This window comes from Petaurus breviceps, unplaced genomic scaffold (genome assembly GCF_028583685.1).
Source record: "Petaurus breviceps papuanus isolate PSGF00001 unplaced genomic scaffold, PetGlider_PUasm1.0 90977, whole genome shotgun sequence".
Lineage (NCBI taxonomy): Eukaryota > Metazoa > Chordata > Mammalia > Diprotodontia > Petauridae > Petaurus > Petaurus breviceps.
In genome coordinates this window covers 28166323-28186884 of record NW_027187391.1, presented here as the reverse complement: position 1 = coordinate 28186884, position 20562 = coordinate 28166323, and the positions used below count along the sequence as shown (strand labels likewise).

Below are 20562 nucleotides of genomic sequence, written 5' to 3'. Positions count from 1 at the left end.
AGAGAGAGAGAGAGAGAGAGAGAGAGAGAGAGAGAGAGAGAGAGAGAGAATCTGATATATTATGCCCTGATGCATCCCATTTGAGGACTCAGAGGACCTTGGGGAAACCCTGAGGCCCAGGAGCACCTTCTTTGTCTCCTCCTTTGGTCTTTTACACCTATTTTTATCCTGATTTGGTTACTGCACCTGACTATTCTGATTTATCCTCCCCACGAGGCTTTTGCTAATATTTAAATCGGTCCTCACATTCCTCTAGATTCTTGTAATAAATGTTGTGAATATCCCACATTTTTTCTCTTTTAGAATAATGCCAAATTATATCACCTGCATGTTTGAGCACTACTTTCCAAAAAAAAAAAATACAAGAAAATTAATACCTAGTGATCTAAAAATCATCAGAAAAGTCAGTCTATATTGAAATATTACCACTAGTTATATGCATCATTCACCTTGGAAATCATTTAACTTCCTTTTCCCGTATATTTCACTCCCATTATCTTCAAAATTAGAAGAAATAAAGAAGGATAAGCACCCAATGCATAGATTCTAGATTAGTGAATCTTACTGAGAAGGAATTTAAGATGGGTCTTTAATGCAGAATTTTCAAATTTAAAACAACACAATCATCCAAAATGCACAAAACTGCTTGATCCCCAGAACTATATATTTTAGAACCAATTAAAGAAGAGCGTCTATTTCCTCAAAAGTATTTTCACTCTTTCATTATGCTGTTTATTAATAAGCCATGTTGACCAGCATTGTATTACTAATGGATTATATATCACTAACTATGGGCAATATGGAGTCAAAATATATTAAAATCAAAGCACTTTATAGTATACACATTTCAGAAGCCCAGTAAAAATACCTAACCTATACCTATAAAGTTTAGATACCAACTACAGGTTTCTAGAATGTGGATAGGAGAGACTGTATCTACTACAATTTTACCAGAAAAGATACTAAATAAAACTTACATAATAATGATCACTCACATTTGTATACTATTTTAGAATTTGGTAAGATATTCCCTAACAGTAATTCTGCAGGGTAAGCAATGGCAAATATTATTATTCTCATTTTCTAGATGGGGAAATTGAGACTCTAAGAAATTTAATTTCAGGGGCAGCCAGGTGGCGCAGTGAGTAAGAGCGCCGGCCCCAGAATCGGGAGACCTGGGATCGGTTCTGGGCTCAGATACTTAACACCCACACAAAATAACTAGCCGTGTAACCTTGAGCAAGTTACTTAACCCCAGCTGCTTAGGGGCAGCTGGGTGGCACAGTAAGTAAGAGTGCCGGCCCCAGTTTCGGGAGACCTGGGATCGGTTCCGGCCTCAGATACTCGGCACCCACACAAAAATAACTGGCCGTGTAACCTTGAGCAAGTTACTTAACCCTGATTGCTTTAAAAAAAAAAAGAAATTTAATTTCATCCATATTGCATGACAAACAATTGGTCATATTTCAATAATGAGACAGACCTTTTTATGATTTTAGTTCATTAGATATTAATGTTCTTATATATACATTTTAAAAAGCATTACTCAAAATGTATGTGATATAAATTGACATCATTCTATAGAAAAAGTATGAGATATATATTTGTTACAAAAATCTAAAATCAATGTTTATAATTCTAAAACCCAGAATTATTCTTGTGCAAAATGAGGCACTACGAAATTCCTCATCTATAGTACACTGCTCCCCACTATTGAGATTTATATAAAACTATGACTGAGGGGATAGCTCATAGAGTTATTATCAGTTTACAAGCTGAAAACTCTATTAGAATTTCATGAGAATAATTCTGATTCCAAAGATACAAGATGCAAAAAACCTAATACCTGTAAGTTTTCTACACTAGGACTGCCATATAGTGTAGAGAGAGCTGGCCTCAAAACCAGCTAGACTTGAATTCAACTCTTGCCTCTGACACATATGTGATCCCTGGGAAGTCACTTAAACTTCAATTCTCTAGATAACTAAGCTACAGAGAAGATGCTGACTTACTCTACCCCTAAGAACCTTATACTGGTGAAATCATGGATCTAGCATTATCCCTATTTGAATTTTAAAAACCCTATAATAAGGCTTGGCTCTTAAGGAAAGGTTAAAAACATTTGAATGAAAGGTCTATAGGATATCCTATGATCAGGTGCCAAAAAAAATGCTTCAAGTCTAGAACCATTTCCCATTGCTTACATGGTAAAAGAATATTAAATTTACAAAAGAGGTAACTGCAAACTACCAGAAATCACATGAAAGATTGTTTCCTTTCAATAAAAGGAAAAAAATAAAATTAAAACAATGATGAGATCTTTCCTCACATCCAGAAAATTGGCAAATATGATCAAAGAAAGAAATTATAAATGTCAGAAGTGCTACAAAAAAAATACATATACTAGTACACTACCTATAAATAGTTTAACCATTCTAGAAAGCAATTTAGAATTATGTGAGAAGAGTCATTAAATAGTCGATACTCAGTAATGCAGAGATGTCACCATAAGGCACAGTGTGTGTGTGTGTGTGTGTGTGTGTGTGTGTGTGTGTGTGTATAGAAACCAAGCAGAGGTCCACTGGGCAATAACTAATCAAAACTGGGATATATGAATCACAGATTTTGAGAGTTAAAAGAGACCTTAGCAGCCACCTACAAAACATAAGCAAAATTTGTCCTCATTTTAATTTACCTGGCAAGCATTCAGCAAAGCCATGCTAGAATATCTTTGAACAGCTATAATTTTAAAGAATATATTCTGGGGGTGGTGCCAAGATGGTGGAATAGAAGCAGGAAATTCTGTGACCTCTCCCCACAACCACCTCAAATACCTATAAAATATGACTCTAAACAAATTTTAGAGCTACAGTTCCCACAAAGTGACAGAGAGGAAAAAAATCTCCCACTGAAGGTACCCTGCAGGCCAACAGGAAGGGTCCATTGCAGCATGCTGCGAGCTGAGCATAGACCCATGTGAGTTTGGCTCCAGGGAGGCAGAAGCAGCCAGAAGACACTTCAGGAGAGTAAATCACCAGCAGCTATGGCAATTTCCAGACTTTTCAACCCAAAAATGCCAAAAAGAAACTAAAAGGTCAGTAGGAAACTCTGTTGGAAAGGAAGTGCACAGTCCGGCCCCTGCCCCAGGGCGAGAGGTGGCAGAGACATGGGCAGTGGCAGTGGCTGCCATGTGGCTGCCTCAGGAGTTCCTGGCCTATAGATAGTAGGGGGACCAAGCGACCATTCAGAAGGTAATCACTCTTGCTTTGACCTGCTTGTATCTGAGTCACTTTCTTGGGCAGTGGTCCTGGGGTGAGATATGCCATTTGCCAGTATGTTGTCTGTAGAGAGGGCGCCCTCCTCAGACCTGACATTTGCAAAAACCCCAGCAATCTGGGACAAAGCTCTGCTCTCAGGAAACAGAATTCTACCATGGCAAAGAGCTCAAAAGTCAAGTAATTGACTGGCAATATGATCAAGGAGAGGAAGCACAAACAGATCATAGAATCCTTTTACGGGGAGAAAAAGGATGAAAGCACCTAACAGGAGGAAGACAATGAAGTCAGAACTACTGCATTAAAAGCTTCCAAGAAAAATATGAACTGTTTATAAGCCATGGAAGAGCTCAAGAAGGATTTTGAAAAACAAGTAAGAGAAGTGGAAGAAAAACTGGGAAGAGAAATGAGAACGATGTAAGAAACTCATGAAAAGAGAGTCAACAACCTGACTGAATAAAATAATGCCTTAAAAAATAAACTCACTCAAATGGCAAAAGAGGCCCAAAAAGCCAATGAGGAGAAGCTTCAATGCCTTAAAAAACCAAATTTGCCAGATGGAAAAGAATTTCAAAAACTCACTGAAGAGAATAATTCCTTCAAAAGTAAATTGGAGCAAATGGAAACTAATGACTTTATGAGAAATCAAGATACTATAAAACAGAGCCAAACAAATGAAAATAGTAGAAGGCAATGTGAAATATCTCACTGGAAAAACCACTAACATGGAAAATCAATCCAGGAGAGATAATTTAAAAATTATTGGACTACCTGAAAGCCATAATCAAAAAAAGAACCTAAAATCATCCTTCAAGAAATTCTCAAGGAAAATTGCCCTGATATTTTAAAACCAGAGGGAAAAACAGAAATGGAAAGAATTCACTGATTGCCTCTTGAAAAAGATCCGAAAAAGAAAACTCCTAGGAATATTATAGCCAAATTCCAGAGTTCTCAGGTCAAGGAGAAAATATTAGAAGCAGTCAGGAAGGAACAATTTGAGTACTGTGGAAATACAATCAGAATAGCACAAGATCTAGTAGCTTCTACATTAAGGGATTGAAGGACTTGAAATATGATATTCCGGAGGTCAAAGGAGCTAGGACGAAGACCAAGAATCACCTACCCAGAAAAACTGAGTATAATGCTACAGGGGAAAATATGGTCATTCAGTGAAATAGAGGACTTTAAAGCATTCTTGATGAAAAAACTGGAGTTGAACAGAAAATTTGACTTTCAAATACAAGAAGCAAGAGAAGCACGAGAAGGTAAACATGGAAAAGAAATCATAAGGAACATATTAAAATTGAACCATTTACATTCCTACATGGTAAAATAACAATTGTAACTCATGAGACTTTTCTCAGTATGAGGATAGTTGATGGGCATATATATATGTATATACCTACATATATATGTTTATATAGGAGGGTATATGTGTATAAATACATATGTCAATGTATGTTTATGTGTACATGTATACATAGAGGGCACAGGATCAGTTGAATAGGAAGGGATGATATCTATAGAATAAAATTAAGAGATGAGAGAGGAATATAATGAGAGGAGATAGGGAAAGATAGGATAGGGTAAATTACAGCATATAAAAGAGGCAAGAGAAAAATGTTACAATGGAGGGGAAGAACAGGAAGGCAAAAGAGAATGGGTCAACCTTACTCTCATTGAATTTTGCTTAAGGAGAGAATAACATACAAACCAAATTGGGTATCTTACCTTACAGGAAAGTAGAGGGGAAGGGGAGAAGGGAGGGATGATAGAAGGGAGGGCAGATAGGGGGGAGGGTAGTTAGAAGCACACACTTTTTAAAAGGGACAGGGTCAAAGTAGAAAATAGAATAAGTGGGGGACGGGATAGGATGGAGAGAAATATAGTCATTCTTTAACAATATATCTACTACAGAAATGTTTTGCGTGACTACACATATATAACATATCATTTTTCCTCCCAGTAGGGGTGGGTGATGAGGGAAGAAGGGAAAGAATCTAGAAATTAAAGTTTTAAAATCAAATGTTAATATATATATATATATATATATATATATATGTATATTTACATGCAATGGGAAAATAAGATATACAGGTATAGAAATCCATCTTGCCCTACCAGAAAGTCAGAGCAGGGATGGGGAGGATATAAGAGAGAGCAGATTGGGGGAAGGGGTATTCAGTAGAATCACTATTTTGGGGTAGGGGTAGGGGAAAGATGGGGAGAAAATTTTTAACTCAAAATCTTGTTGAAATGAAAGTTGAAAACTAAAAATAAACAAATGAAAACAATTAAAAAAATTTAAAGAATAAAATAAAAAAATATATTCCTGAAATGTATCATAAATTTACCTCCTGGCAACTTTTTCTGCTCCTGGTTCTATTACATGGAACCAAATGGAAGAAGTCTATTTGAACAAAGTTATTGTGTCCTTCCTCCCCCAGTGCCACCACAAGTCTTCTTCAAGCTGTATACCTCCAATTTCTTCAACTTAAACTTATATGACATGGATTCAATGAACCCCAAAACTCCTGATTGTTCTCCTTTGGATGTTTTGAAACTTACCACTGTCCTTTTAAAACACGGTGGTGGTTAGAATTAAACACAATACTCTAGATGAGACTGATGATCATAGAGTACAACAGGACTATCATCTCATTTCAGGAATATACAAAGGTCCCTTAGTACAGCTTGGGGTTTTTTTGGCTGCTATTATTACACTACTGACACATATTGAGCTTATAATTCACTATAACCACTAGATTCTTTTCACAGCTGCTGTCTAATCATGTCTCCTTTATCCTATACCTGTAATGTTGATATTTTTATACCCAAGTTTAAGAATTTACATTTACTCCTAATGCATTTCAATTTATTAGACAGCCTGCCAACATCTTTTTGGATCCTGACAATCATTCAGAATGCTAGCTATCCTTTCCAGCTTTTTCTACAGAAAATTTGATGAGCATGTCATCTATGGCTTCATCCAAACCAATGTTAAAAATGTTGAACATCATTGGGCTAAGTACAGATCTCCAAGTCATTCTCCAGAAGACCGACTGCCACATTAACCTTGAACAATCTATTCAATTACTTCTGAATATACCTAATTGAACTCTAATCTACTGCAAATTTCTTCATACTCTCCACAAGAAAAGTACAAGATACATCAAGATTTGTTTAAAAAAATCTAGGTTACACACACACACACCATTTCCCTCATCTTGTAGTTTAATAATTCTGTCAAAAAAATCAAGTTAGTATGGCATGACCTATTCTTGATGAAGGTAGCTCTTTATAATAACTTGACTGACCCTTTCTTTAATAATCTTTTTTTAAAATTTTCCCAGACAATAAAATTAAGCTCACTGTTTGAAGAGCTGCTATGGTTTAAAGAATCTGTTCTCCTCCTATTTTTGAAAATTGAAAAAAACATTTATTCAGTTTGTTGGTACTTCCCTGATTGAATCTACCAGTTCTTTCAGTAAATAAGAATGATGTCCATCTCAGCTAGGTGACTTGAATTCATCAAGAAAAATCTGGTAAGCTCTTACTATTTTTAATGTAAGTATCAAACTATCTTAAGTATCATCATGGAGTATTATTGTGCCATCAGAAAAGACAAATATGAGGAATTCAGTGACTTTAATAATACTTCAATGAGCTAAAGCAGTTTAAAATGGGAGCCAGTGAGGTAAAATGGGGTAAAATATTGGATTTGAGGTCAAAAGATTTAAGTTCTTATCCTGTCTCTCCCACCTACAACCTGTGTGAGCTTAGGCAAGGCACTCAACCACTCAACTTAGGCAAGGCACTCAAACATTCATATGTAAAATGGGTGATTAATCTTAATGGTTTCTTCTAGGATCCTATTAAATATTGCTATACCTCTATAATCTTATAATTCTATGAAGCAGGAGAATAATACATATATATATCTGTGTGTGTGTATATATATATATATATATATATATAATGACTAATTATATAAATAAAAAGAATGTTATAATGAAGTTCAACACTGAATCATCTATAACAATCTACGTCAAAGAAAAGAGTTATGTAACTATCTTCCACCTTGAGGAGAGAGATGAGTAATTATGCATATAGTATATCACATATACTGCAAGTGATCATTGTGTTGATTGATTTTGCTTTTTTTCTTTATTACCAGGGAGGGCTCATTTGGTGGAGGTAGTGAAAATCTATCAAGAAATGGCTGTGATTTAAAAATTAAAAGTATCCTTAAAAATTAACAAAAAAAAAAATTAAATTGGGAGGATTCTGGGAAGATGGCAGAGTAGGTCAGAAAATTTTAAACTCTCCAGATTTCCCCCACAAATGGGTGAATATGGAGCAGTGAAAACAAATAAGAGTTGGGGCAGTACAGTGGCCCTCCTGGAACAATCAGAAGAAAAATCCCAGGACCAAGGTAGTAGGCAGAAGTAAAGTAGAAGAGTCAGGAGGGATAGGACACAGGAGAAACACAAATATAAAATAAAGATCAGGTAAATAATTTATTAGGGGAAAAAAAACAGGGTTAGTAATCAGGATCCCAGACAAAATTAAAGCTAAAATAGATTTAATCAGAAAACAAAACTAGGGAAATTACACTATATGTCTGGCATATTAATTTTTTATAGACTACTTAAAAAACTAGACATATAAGGTCAGAATATTGCTGTGATATAGGAAACAATGAATTGGTGGACTTAGAATAAAAGGGAAAGACTTGACCCTATGAAGGTAGACGTTATCCACCCTCAGAGAAACAGAGGACAAATACAGTACAGTCTTATATAGATATATATGAATGTATTTATCCATGCATAAGTATGATTATATATATCTAAATATATGGATATGTATGTAAGTGTACATATGTATATGCATATATGTTTGTGTGCACAAGCGTATATGTGATAATATATGTGTATACACATACACATACAAATATATCTACACTTAATTGTAGCCTTCTTAGGGGAAGAGGGAAAAAAGAACAAAGTAGAAAGTACACAGAAAAGAACAAAAGAAAACTTATAAGGAAGCAAAGAAAAGATGGACAGCTCAGACCACAATGTGTAGTATTTACTATAAAGGCTTTCTGAAGAGGAAATTTATTGCAGTATATTTTGAATCCTTTCTCACATGCTACTGTGCACACGGCCATGCTTTTTTTTCCTTTTCTTATTTCATATTTTAGTTTTAAGTTTATAATAAGTTTCTTTTTCTTTTCTTAATGTATATTTAAGTTTCAGTATTTAAGTTTAAAATAAATTAATTTTTAAAAAGAAAATAAATTAAAACTTAAAAAAATAAAATTGCTTTCTCTCTTTGATAAAAAGTCTACCCACTAACCCCCTCATGCTCTTGAAGAACAATTAATTTTTTTAGACAAAAAAAATATTGCTTGACTATAATAAAACTGAAAAACTCTTTTTTAAAGCAAATATTTAAAACCTAGTATCCTTTTGGGATTATTTTTATCAATGTGATCTACAATCAATATCACAAAGAAAATTTTGGAAATTGAGCTAACACCTAGACATAGCTGATCTATTAACATTTCTAAAATATATTAATGATGTCTTTTCTATTTATCTTTACATTTCCAAAACCCATTTCCTGATTATCTATTAGTATTTGTTAAATTAGCTTTTAATTGTTAAGAGACAGAAATTTCACCCCAGTGGTTAAAACAAAAACTCAGAAAATCAAAGTTGTAATGAACTTTGAAGCATCAGTGGTGGGTCAAATATATCACCGTATCCCATCAAAATCAAATCTACATTGTGGTGAGGGTGGGATCTGTTCAAGACTTAAGAAAACTGTAATTCACTATGAAGTTTCAAAGTGATACACAGTAGGGAACTTATTGTTCTTACACAATGAAATAGAATCTAGAATAAAGAATGCCACAATTTTATAAAGCAAAATAACAATGAATAAAGTGTAAAGTCCAAATTAAACAATACAATAGGATCTTTTGCCTGGGATGGTCTTCAAACTATTAGGTAACGATTTCTTTTTTATAATTTTGAGTCCAAAAATGAAATGATAAAAAGTGGTGATTAATTATTTTGGTACAGGAGAAAAAAAATCAATACAACTATTTTTAAAATCCTGAAGAGATACTTGTCATTTTAATGTAAATGAACATATACATTCCAAGGAAAAGAATACCATACCTCAGACCAAAAATATGTGATTGTTCATAGTTGAATAATGATCGAATCTTGGCTTCAGAATTCAAAATTATAAGTCTATCAATAATATCCTGAAAAAGAAAGGGATAAGAGTATAATACTGCATATTATATAACAGGTATTCATCAAGAGGAACATTAAATTTGGTTCATATAAAAGTCACAGCATTAGTTTTAGAGATGAACAAGTGTGAGATCGGACTGTTTTCATGCTATTATATCTTATAGCCATTTTAGTGTGCTTCCATTTTTCTCATATAATTTTTCCAGCCAAAACTTTTTTCTTTTTTTTAGTCAATTTTTTTTTCAGAAATTCAATAAAGTTAGCCAAGAAGACGAGATGATTATAATGGAAGTCCATATAAAAAAGATCACACTTCTGAAATGCAATGAATGCAAGCTTTGTTAACTGCTGACAACTCACTGGAGCTATGCAGTTCAGGTCTCCTTAATGTATTGCAAGGTTTTCTATGACAAAACCCTACTGTAAGAACACTTCAATCAAATGTTGAAAGGATAAGCTATTATATATATTTATGTTTTATCTTGCAAAATATATATACACACAAATACACATAAGTGTATACCCATGTACATATAAAAAGCACTATATAAATGCTATCATATATAGCTTTCATGTGTGCATGCATATATATAGCTTTTGTATACGTGTATATACACATATATAGATATATACATGATAGCATTTTTATAGAACTTTAAGGTGTACAAATTGCTTTACATAGGTTATCTCATTTGATCTTCACAATAACCCTGTGAAGTAGAAACTGTTATTATCCCCATTTAACAGCTGAGGAAACTGAGGCTGAGAAAGGTAAGTGATTTGCCCAGGGTCACAGAGTTAGCAGATATCAGAAGGTCTTCCTAACTCTTACTTACAGTAATCTATACATTGCACCACCTATTTGCCATGTGTATGTATGTGTGAATATATGTATGTATATATAGAATGTGTACTTAAATAAATACTACATATATACATACAGATGAACATATTTCAGTATCTTCATATCAATGAAGATATTTGAATTCCTAAAATATAATTGACCCTGCCATCTCTTCGAGTTTCTCCATTTTTTTTTAAATTGTTCAAAACACATTTCCATATCAATCATGTCACAAAAAAGCAAGAAAAATAAAGAAATGAGAAAACTATACTTCAAATCACACTCAAAGTTCATCAGTACTCTCTCTGGAGGTGGTGTAGAGCATTTTTTCCTCATGTGTCTTTTGGAATTCTCTTGTATCATTGTACTGATCAGAGTAGCCAAGTTTTTCACAGTTGATCATTAAAACATTGCTGTTATTGTGCACAATAATATCTTGATTCTTCTTACTTCACCTTGCTTTAGTCCATACAGATCTTGCCATGTTTTTGTTTTTGTCTTTTTTTCTGAAACTATCACTCATCTTTTTTTATACCACAATAGCACTCTTTCACAATCATATGCCACAACTTTTTCAGCCATTCCCCAATTGACTGGCATCCCCTCAACTTACAATTCTTTGCTATCACAGAAAGAGCTACTATAAACATTTTTGTACATAGAGGTCCTCATAGGGATATTGCTGGGTTGAAGCCATGTACACTTTTATAACCCTTTGGGTATAGTTCGAAAATGTTCTCCAAAATTGTTGGACTAATTCACTACACCACAAGCTCATTAGTGTACCTATTTTCTTCTCATCCCCTCTAGCAGTTGTCATTTCTGATAGGTATGAAGTGGTACCTCAAAGTTGTTTTAATTTGCTGTTCTCTAATCAATAGTTATTTAGGACATTTTTTCATATAACTATGGATGGCTTTGATTTCTTCTGAAAATGGCCCATTCGTATTCTTAGGGGAATGGCTCCTATTGTTATAATTCTGACAGTTCTACTCTCAGTATAAATTTGAAAATTGAGGACTTTATTAGAGAAACTTGTAATTTTTTTATATTACTTCATTGTCTAAAGTATTTTTAGCATAATTATCTCTTTTAATTAATCTGGTTTTGCTTTTACTTTGTCTGAGATCATGATTACTAACTGCACATTTCCCTCAATCCTATTTTCTTCTGTTTATCCTGTCTCTCTCTCTGTCTTTCTCTCCCCCTCCCTCTCCCTCTCTCCTTTCTTACCCTTATCTACAGTATCTAAAGTGTTTTGCTTCTGACCTCTGCTTTCCTTTATCTCTCCTCCTTTATCATCCATCTCTTTCTCTTGTGCCCTTTCCCACCTTTCCCTATTGTATAAGTTACATCTCTACATAAAACTGTGTGTATATGTATTCTTCCCTCTTTAAACCAATTTCAATGAAAGTGAATTTCAAGCATTGCCCACCCAATCCCCATTTTCCTCTCCATTGTATAAGCTCTTCCTTGTATGCCTCTCTTATTTGATAAAGAATTTCCCATTCTGCCTCTCCCTTTTCCCTTCACTCAGTGCTTCCCTTTTTCTCACCCTGCCTTGTTTTTTTGGAAATCATTTCTAACATAACTGACTCACACCACTGCCTTCTGTCTATGTATACTCCTTTAAACTGATAAAGTTCTTAGGGATTATAAGTATCATCTTCCCATATAGGAATATAAACAATTTAGCTTTATTGAGTTCCTTATGATTACTCTTTCCTGCTTAACTTTTTATGCTTCTCTTGAGCCTTGCGTTTGAATGCCAAATATTCAATTCATCTCTGGTCTTTTCATCAGGAATGCTAGAAAGTCCTGTATATCCATTTTTGCACTGAATCATTACATTCAGTTTTGCTGGCAAATTTATTCCTGGTTATAATCCTAGTTCCAATGCCTTTTGGAATATCACACCCCAGCCCTAGGCTCCTTTAATGTGGAAGCTACTAATCCTGTGTGATCCTTACTGTGACTCCATAATATTTGAACTGTTTCTTTCTGGCTGCTTGAAGTATTTTTTCTTTGATGTGTTAGCTCTGGAATTTGGCTATAATATTCCTGGGAGTTTTCATTTTTGAATCTCTTTTAGGAGGTGAATGGTGGAGTCTTTCAATTTCAATTTACACTTTGGATCTAACATATCAGGGAAGTTTTTCTTGATAATTCTTAGAAATATCATGTCTAGGCTCTTTCTTTGACCATGGTTTTCAGGTAATACAATAATTATTAAACTATCACTCCTCAATCTATTTTAAATGTCCATTTTTTCAGATAAAATATTTACATTTTCTTCTATTTTTTTCATTCTTATGATGTTGATTATTTCCTGATGTCATATGGAGTCATTTACTCCCATTAGCCCGATTCTAACATGTAAGGAATTATTTTCTTCTGTGAGCTTTTGCATCTCTTTTTCCATTTAACCTATTCTACTTTTTAAGTTCTCTTCAATGAATTTTTGTGCCTTCCTTACCAGTTAGCCAATTTTGTTTTTTAATGTGTTGTTTTCTTCAATATCTTTTTTTTCCTCTTTAATTAATATGTTAATTTTTGTTTCATCATTTTTTTTTTTGCATTCCTCTGATTTCTTCCCCTATTTTTTCTCTACCACTCATCTTGTTTTTTTAAACTCTTCCAGGAATTCTTGCTGGGTTCTGATCCAAATGACATTTTTCCTTGAGGAATTTTTTTATAGCTGTTGTTACATCATTGTCTTCATCTGGGTTTATGTCTTGGTCTTCCCTACCTCCATGGTAGCTTTTTATAGTCAATTATTTTTGTTTGTCCATTTTTCCAGTATCTTTTTTTACTTTGAACTGGATTCTACTCAGCTAGGGATAAAGAGATACTGTCAAAAGCTTTAGACTTTTTATACTGCTCTTTTCAAAGTTAGTTATGGAAATCTGCAAGGTTTGGGTGCTTCTGAGGTGGTGTGATCCTGGGAAAGGTATGGTCACTTTTCTCCTGGTCTGTGCTCTTGTTTTTACCCAAAAAGGGCCACTGGTCCCCTGCATCCACCAATGCTAGTACTAACACTCTCTTTGCCTTGGAATTGTGATCTGGGCCCCTAATCCTTTGTGACAGACCAACAGCATTCCTCTCTGTCCAGTAAATGTGACCCAGAACTATGTGTGGGCAACAGAGTTGCCAATCAGTATCAATTCTAGCCAACAAAGATTCCCCTATAATTTCTTTGTAACCAGTTGTCCAAGTCCCTTCCCATCTCTGGGCTGAGTCCTGAAAGCTACTGCTGCAACAGCTGTTGCCACTACATTACCTTGGCAAGGACTTTCAGGCCAAAATTTTCATGTGATTGATGAGAAGCAAGTGCATGATGAAGAAAGAATTCTGATAAGAAGGAAATTAAACAGGTTTCTAAAGGGAATAATGACTACCCTTTTCCCTTACTAAGTCTCAGGTAAGAAAAAGTAGTATTTTTTTCCTATGGGAAGTATCTTGAAAAGATGTTCCCATTGTTTTTTCTGAATCATGATTGATTGGTCAAAAGGCATTTATTAAAAACTAGTCATTGTGTCAAAGCTTGACAAAAAAAAATGAAAAATAAAATAATCCAGACTTTCAAGGATACTGGTGTATGCATGTGATTAAGGAATCTTAGGTTGCCTAGTTACTCCAAAGTTCTAGTTTTGAATCTAAGTATTATGTGTAAAGAAACCTTTGGGAGAGGGTGAAGCCAAGATGGCAGAGTTAAAGCAAGAATTTGCTTGAACTCTTCCCCCTAAACCCCTCCAAATACCTGTAAAAACGACTCTAAACAAATTTTAGAGCTACTTAACACACAAAATGACAGAGTGAAAAACATCCCCAGCAGAAGACAACCTGACGGGCCAACAAGGGTCTAGTGCACCAGGCTGAGAGCAGAGCACATACCCACATGGGCCATGCCAGCAAAGACCAGGCCAGGGCAGGCCTCAGAGGATGGAATCACTGGCAGCTGTGACAGTTTGCAGACTTCTCAACCCACAAATGCCAAAGACAAAGCAAAACATCAGTGGGGAAACTCTGTTGGACTTGAATGAGAGAAGAGTGTGGTTCAGCCCATGCCCTGGGGCAGCGAAGGTGATGTTGGCAGCGACAGCAGAGGTGGCTACTTCCAGAGCTCCAGGCCCACAGATGGGGGTTGGGGATGGGAGGATCAAGCAGCTGAGCAGAAGGCAACTGCTCTTGATTTGCCCTGCTTGGATCTGGGTCGCAGTCTAGATGGAAGTCCTAGGGTGTGGAGGAGTGCTGGCGTGGCAGTTTGTGGTGGCAGTGGAAAGGGAGTCCTCAGAGTTCTGAGACAGAAAAGAGTGCCTGTGGTCACTCACAGACCAGATCACAGGCCTGGGAAGGAGTAAACACATCTCCTTTGATCATATCACCTTAGAAGAACTGAAAATTTACAGGTACCTAGAAGTGGTACCTGTACAAAACAGCTGTACAAAACCCCAGAAATTTAGGACAGAGCACTCTCCACTCTGGAAGTAGAGTCCTACTTTGGCAAAGAGCTCAAAAGTCAAGTAATTGTCTGGGAAAATGAGCAAACAGAGGGAAAAAAATCAGACTATACAATCTTTCTTTGAAGACAAAGAAAAACATATCATACAACCAGAAGAAGACAACGAAGTCAAAACTCCTGCATCAAAAGCCTCCAAGAAAAAAATGAATTGTTTGTGGACCATGAAGGAGCTCAAAAAGGATTCTGAAAATCAAGTAACAGAAGCAGAGAAAAAATTGGGAAGATAAATGAGAGTGATGCAAGAAAATCATGAAAACCGAGTCAACAGCTTGCTAAAGGAGACCCAAAAAATACTGAAAAAAAAAAAATAACACCGTAAAAAATAGACTAACTCAAATGGCAAAAGAGGTCCAAAAAGCCAAGAGGAATGCCTTAAAAATTAGAATTGGCCAAATGGAAAAGGAGATCTAAAAGCTCACTGAAGAAAACAATTCTTTCAAAATTAGAATGGAGCAAATGGGAGCTTTGACTTCATATGAAAAATCAAGGTATTATAAAATAGATCCAAAAGAATGAAAAAATAGAAGGGAATGTGAAATATCTCGTTGGAAAAACAACTGACCTGGAAAACAGATCCAGGAGAGATAATTTAAAAATTACTGGACTACCTGAAAGCCCCAACCCAAAAAAGGACCTAGGCATCATCTTTCAAGAAATGATCAAGGAAAACTGCCCTGATATTCTAAAACTAGAGGGTAAAATAGAAATTGAAAGAATTCACTGATTGCTTCTTGAAAAAGATCCCAAAAAGAAAACTCCTAGGGACGTTATAGACAAATTCCAGAGTTCCCAGGTCAAGGAGAAAATATTATAAGCAGTTAGGAAAAAACAATTCGAGTATTATAGAAACACAATCAGGACAACACAATATCTATCAGTTTCTATATAAAGGGATTGGAGAGCTAGGATTAAAACCAAGAATCACCTACTCAGTATAATACTTCAGGGGAAAATATGGACATTCACTGAAATAGAGAACTTTCAAACATTCTTGATGGAAAAAATGAAGTTCAACAGAAAATTTGACTTCTGAATACAAGAATCAAGAGAAGCATGAAAAAGTAAATGAAAGAGAAATCATAAAAGTTGAACTGTTTACATTCTTACATGGAAAGACAATATTTGTAACTCATGAGACTTTTCTCAATATTAGTATAGTTGAAGGGAATGTGTATGTGTGTGTATATATGTATATATATATACATGTGTGTATGTATTCATCTATGTATACATGCAAATGTATATATGTATATATGGACAGAGGGCACAGGGTGTGTTAAATATGAAGGGATGATATCTAAAAGGTAAAATTAAGGGGTGAGAGGAATATATTGGGAGAAAGAGAAAGGGAGAGATAGAATAGGGTAAATTATCTCACATAAAGAGGCAAGTAAAAGTTGTTACAATGGGGAAGAACAGAGAGGTGAAAGGTAATGAGTCAACCTTACTGTCATTGGGTCTGGCTTAAGGAGGGAATAACATACATATTCAATTGGATATCTTACCCTACAGGAAAGTAGGGGGGAAGGAGATAAGAGGGAGGGTGATAGAAGGGAGGGGAAATTGGGGAAGGAGATAGTCAGAAGCAAACACTTTTGAAAAGGGACAGGGTCAAAGGAGAAAACAGAATAAATGGGGTGTGGGATAGGATGGAGGGAAATATAGGTAGTCTTTCACAATAAGACTACTATGGAAATGTTTTGCATGACTATACATGTATAACCATATTGAATTGCTTGTCTTCCCAGTGGGGGTGGGTGAGGATAGAAGAAAGGAGAGAAGAATCTGGAACTTAAGTTTTAAAAACAAAAGTGAAAAATTGTTTTTTATTTGTAACCAGGAAATAAGATATACAGGCAATGGGGTATAGAAATCCATCTTGCCGTACAAGAAAGTAAGGGGGAAGGGGAAGATGGAGGGGATAGAAGAGAGTACATACTGGGGAAAGGGGTAATCAGTATGTTTGTCATCTTGGGGAGTTGGTTAGGGGAGAGATGGGGAGAAAATCTGGAGCTCAGTATCTTATGAAACGAATGTTGAAGACAAAATATAAATTCTGTGGGGAAAAATGAAACCTTTGATCTTCTTACCAACAATAAGAGAGAATGATAACTTGTACCCTGGGGTTCCCACTGTCCTAACTGGTGAGTGACTCACATGACTTACAACAGCTAGTTGGACAGCCAAACTTTACTTTATTTCTCTGCCATCTTATAACCATGCATGTGTCCCCTTATGTCTAACTCTTGTAGCTGTGGAACCATAACTAAAGCAATGCTGCCACTGCGACCTGAAAGGGTATAATTGATCTGCCATTTCCCCTATGACTCTACTCACCATCAGCATGCCTTTAAAAACCAAAATATCTTTCTTAATCCATGTCTGGCATATAATAAGAACTTAAAAAATGATTGTTAACTTAAATGACCACTACTTCTCTATGTGTAGTTTCCTCTTTTAGACATAAACTCCTTGAGGGCAGAAGCTGTCTCTCCAGCACTTGGTATCTGTATCCCTAGCACTTAGTATATTGCTTGGCATAGAGTAAGCATTTATTAAGTGCTCATTCATTCATTTACTCATTCATAAAAAAGGAGAGGGAACTTAGTCACATTAGCTAATGAATCAGTATACTGATGTAATCTGTCAAAGTTCAGGTAAATAATATCCTAAATCACCTCCAGTTCCCAGGGTGCCTGCCTACATCCCAGTCTCCTACAGGAAGAAGAAAAACATCATTCCCTCGCATACTATTCTTCTGCCTGGCATGAGAGAATAGGAGAAATTCCATCCTATCACATATGAATTTCCTGTCTTTATGGAGAGGGGAAAAAATGCCTTGCTCTGGAAGAAGAAAAAAGTAACCTCAACACGTGGGTTCTTCTGCCAGGTCTTCAGCCTCCCACAGCAAGAGGAGAGCTTCTGTCCCTACCCATACAGTTTCATGGCTTTGGCATGAAAGAAAAAAAATGCCATTCTATTGTGTCAGGTCTCCTCCCTGATTTCAAAGGTCTCTTCTAAAGGAAAAAAAATACCATTTCATAAAGCAGCAGTTTTCCTACCTTTGTGGGAAGGTGGTACCAAATAATTATTGTTCCTTTAACCTTTACTTAATTAATCCTTATATGTTCATACAGTCAACATGTATTCCTTGAAGGTCAAGGCACTAAAAATCTTTGAATAATGAAAAAATGGTCATTGACTTTTAAGTGTTAAATGCCTTGGATAAAACAAACACACATGTACTTTTCACATGCAGTACTAATAGTTTGCTAGAATAGCTTTTTTTGTTTGTTTGTTTTAATTTCAGATTTTAAAAGGGTATATATTTGGTCTGAAATTGAGTTTGGTCCTAATTGGCCACATTTCTAAAGATGATTAAAACAGTCACCAAAAACATATTCACTCATAAAAAGTAACAGTCAACAAAAATAGTCACTTGTAAATTCAACTATGTACATGTAAAATATGATCCTTATTTCTTTCAACCATACATAGGAAGATGACCTTGGGATCTGGAGCAATGTCAGCAAGAAAATATAATGATTAGGTTCATACAAATATCACATTCAAGTATAATTCACAATACAGATAATCCATGAGGAGATAAAAATTGGCTATAAATTCGATTAAAAGAATGGCTGTTCTTATTCACAGAAGAAGAACAATCTCAAATAACATACTTACAATTATGCATGTAGGAACTTCACGAAGTGAATATTCTGATTTATTTGGAATATCCTGGTTGCCTATTAGTTCATAAACAGCAGGGTAGGATAATAAATTTATCAGTGCTAAAAAAGACTATGGAGAAAGAATGGAAAGAAAAGGAAGAGGGAGAGAAAGTAGGGAAAAGAGAAGAGAGAATAGAAGAGGTTATTTAATTTTCAATCTAAGAAAGAAATTTTGTTAATATATGGCTAAGAAATAGACTAGCCTAACAGTTTTAATTGCAAAATTTAAGGCCTTTTCTTTTTTATAATAATATTTAGTAAATAAAAATACATTGTGAATACATTTTAAAGAAAATATCACATACAAGGCATATTCTCATTTAGCATCTGTGAAAAAAGAAACATGATGAAAAATGTTTAAAGGCAAAGCAAAGTATTCAAAAGCATTTGATCCCATAGAAGCAACCTAAGAACCAGGGTCATTTATTTAATTACTCTATCTCAGAGTTTATAACCTTTTGTGTGTGTGCGTCATGGACCCCTTTGGCAGTCTGCTGAAACCTATGGTCCCTTTTCTTAGAATATATTTTTTTAGTCCATAATCGAAGGAAATGCAAAATTTCAGTTATGTTAGTGAAAATAACGATTTTTTTTCCCATTCAAGTTTATAGCCCCTTTGAAATCTACCCATAACACCCTGGGAAATTCACAGTCCCCCAGGTTAAGAACTTCTGTTCTATCTAATGCATAAAATACAGAAACCAAATTAGCTACTTATTGCTAGTTCATGAAAGCAATTTAGATTTGTAGAAAAAATTGTTTTCAGGAAGAAAGTAAGGTGACATATAAAACTCACTGCTTTTCCAGACCAAAGAACAGATTCTTTCTTAGTTTACCATTATAGGAATCACTAAGTCTCTCTTCACTGTGATCAACTTTACACAAAACACAATCTCACTTCTAAAATGCCAATTTTATTATATTACTCCTCTGGTCAAGAATCTAACAATTCCTCATTAACAATCAAATTGGAGCTCCTTTACATAGTTTCAAAAGCTCTCCATCTCCCTTCATATTATACTTTATTGGATAATATGAAGGGAGACTTATTTTTCTTTATTTCACAACACAGGCCCTTTATTATAGACAAGTACATTTGTGCCCACATAGATATATAAACTATGTAAAATGTACTTTTTCTCATCTTAATGCCCATGTTAGTAGTTTTCATTATACCAGATTACTCTAAAATTTCAAAATTTGGCTTAAAACCACAAACATTCCCAAATCAAGTTCACTCAGATTTGATCTCTTCATATATACTTAAGACTTACAGTTTATATTCATTTGTATTTGCATATATATTTTCTTATCAATTTAAAATTATGTTCATATCTCTATTGCCAGCAAGAATCATAACTTCTCAAGCTTAAAAGGACTTCAAAGATGAACTAGTTCAAGCTATAGCTTTTAAAAATGAAGAAATAAGGACAAAGTGACACAATCACATTTCTTAGTACTAGACTCTGGGTTCTACAGATTCCAAGGGTCATAGTATTTTCTACTAAATATCTATTTCTAAATAGTTCAGCTTATCTATTTTTTAAAAAATAATTTTCTGACAAATTTTTTACAGACTTCATTCTAATCCTTTTCTGGTAATCACATTATACAATTTGGGTACAACAGTAACATTACATTGTTAATGCCTTGAAGGAGGACAGAGAGTCATCTACAATTTTAGAAGAAGAGAGAAATAGTCTCATGAGAAAAGATAGATAAAACCAATTTAAGCTAATTTTTGAAAGACAGATAAGATTTCAGAAATTGTTCAGGACGTCCCTTACAGACATACAAGGAAGAAGGAAAGGGTAAGAAAAATTGAGGAAATACTAATTCCAAAGATGAGTAACACCAGTCAGGCTACAGAATATGTGAAACATAGTTGTATGAGGTAATACTGAATGGTCTT

The 20562-nt window shown here is 34.8% G+C and overlaps 1 protein-coding gene across 2 annotated transcripts in view; it reads right to left on the bottom strand.

Annotated features, from left to right (window-relative positions):
• The window catches only part of TBC1D32 (TBC1 domain family member 32), a 246731-nt gene that overhangs the window by 120450 nt on the left and 105719 nt on the right, over positions 1-20562 (bottom strand). For both annotated transcript variants that reach the window (XM_069076948.1, XM_069076949.1), the window contains 2 exons: positions 18604-18720; positions 9470-9558 (listed from right to left, as the gene is read on the bottom strand). In XM_069076948.1, coding sequence (XP_068933049.1) covers positions 9470-9558; positions 18604-18720 — 206 coding nt within the window. The remainder of the gene's footprint in view (positions 1-9469; positions 9559-18603; positions 18721-20562) is intronic.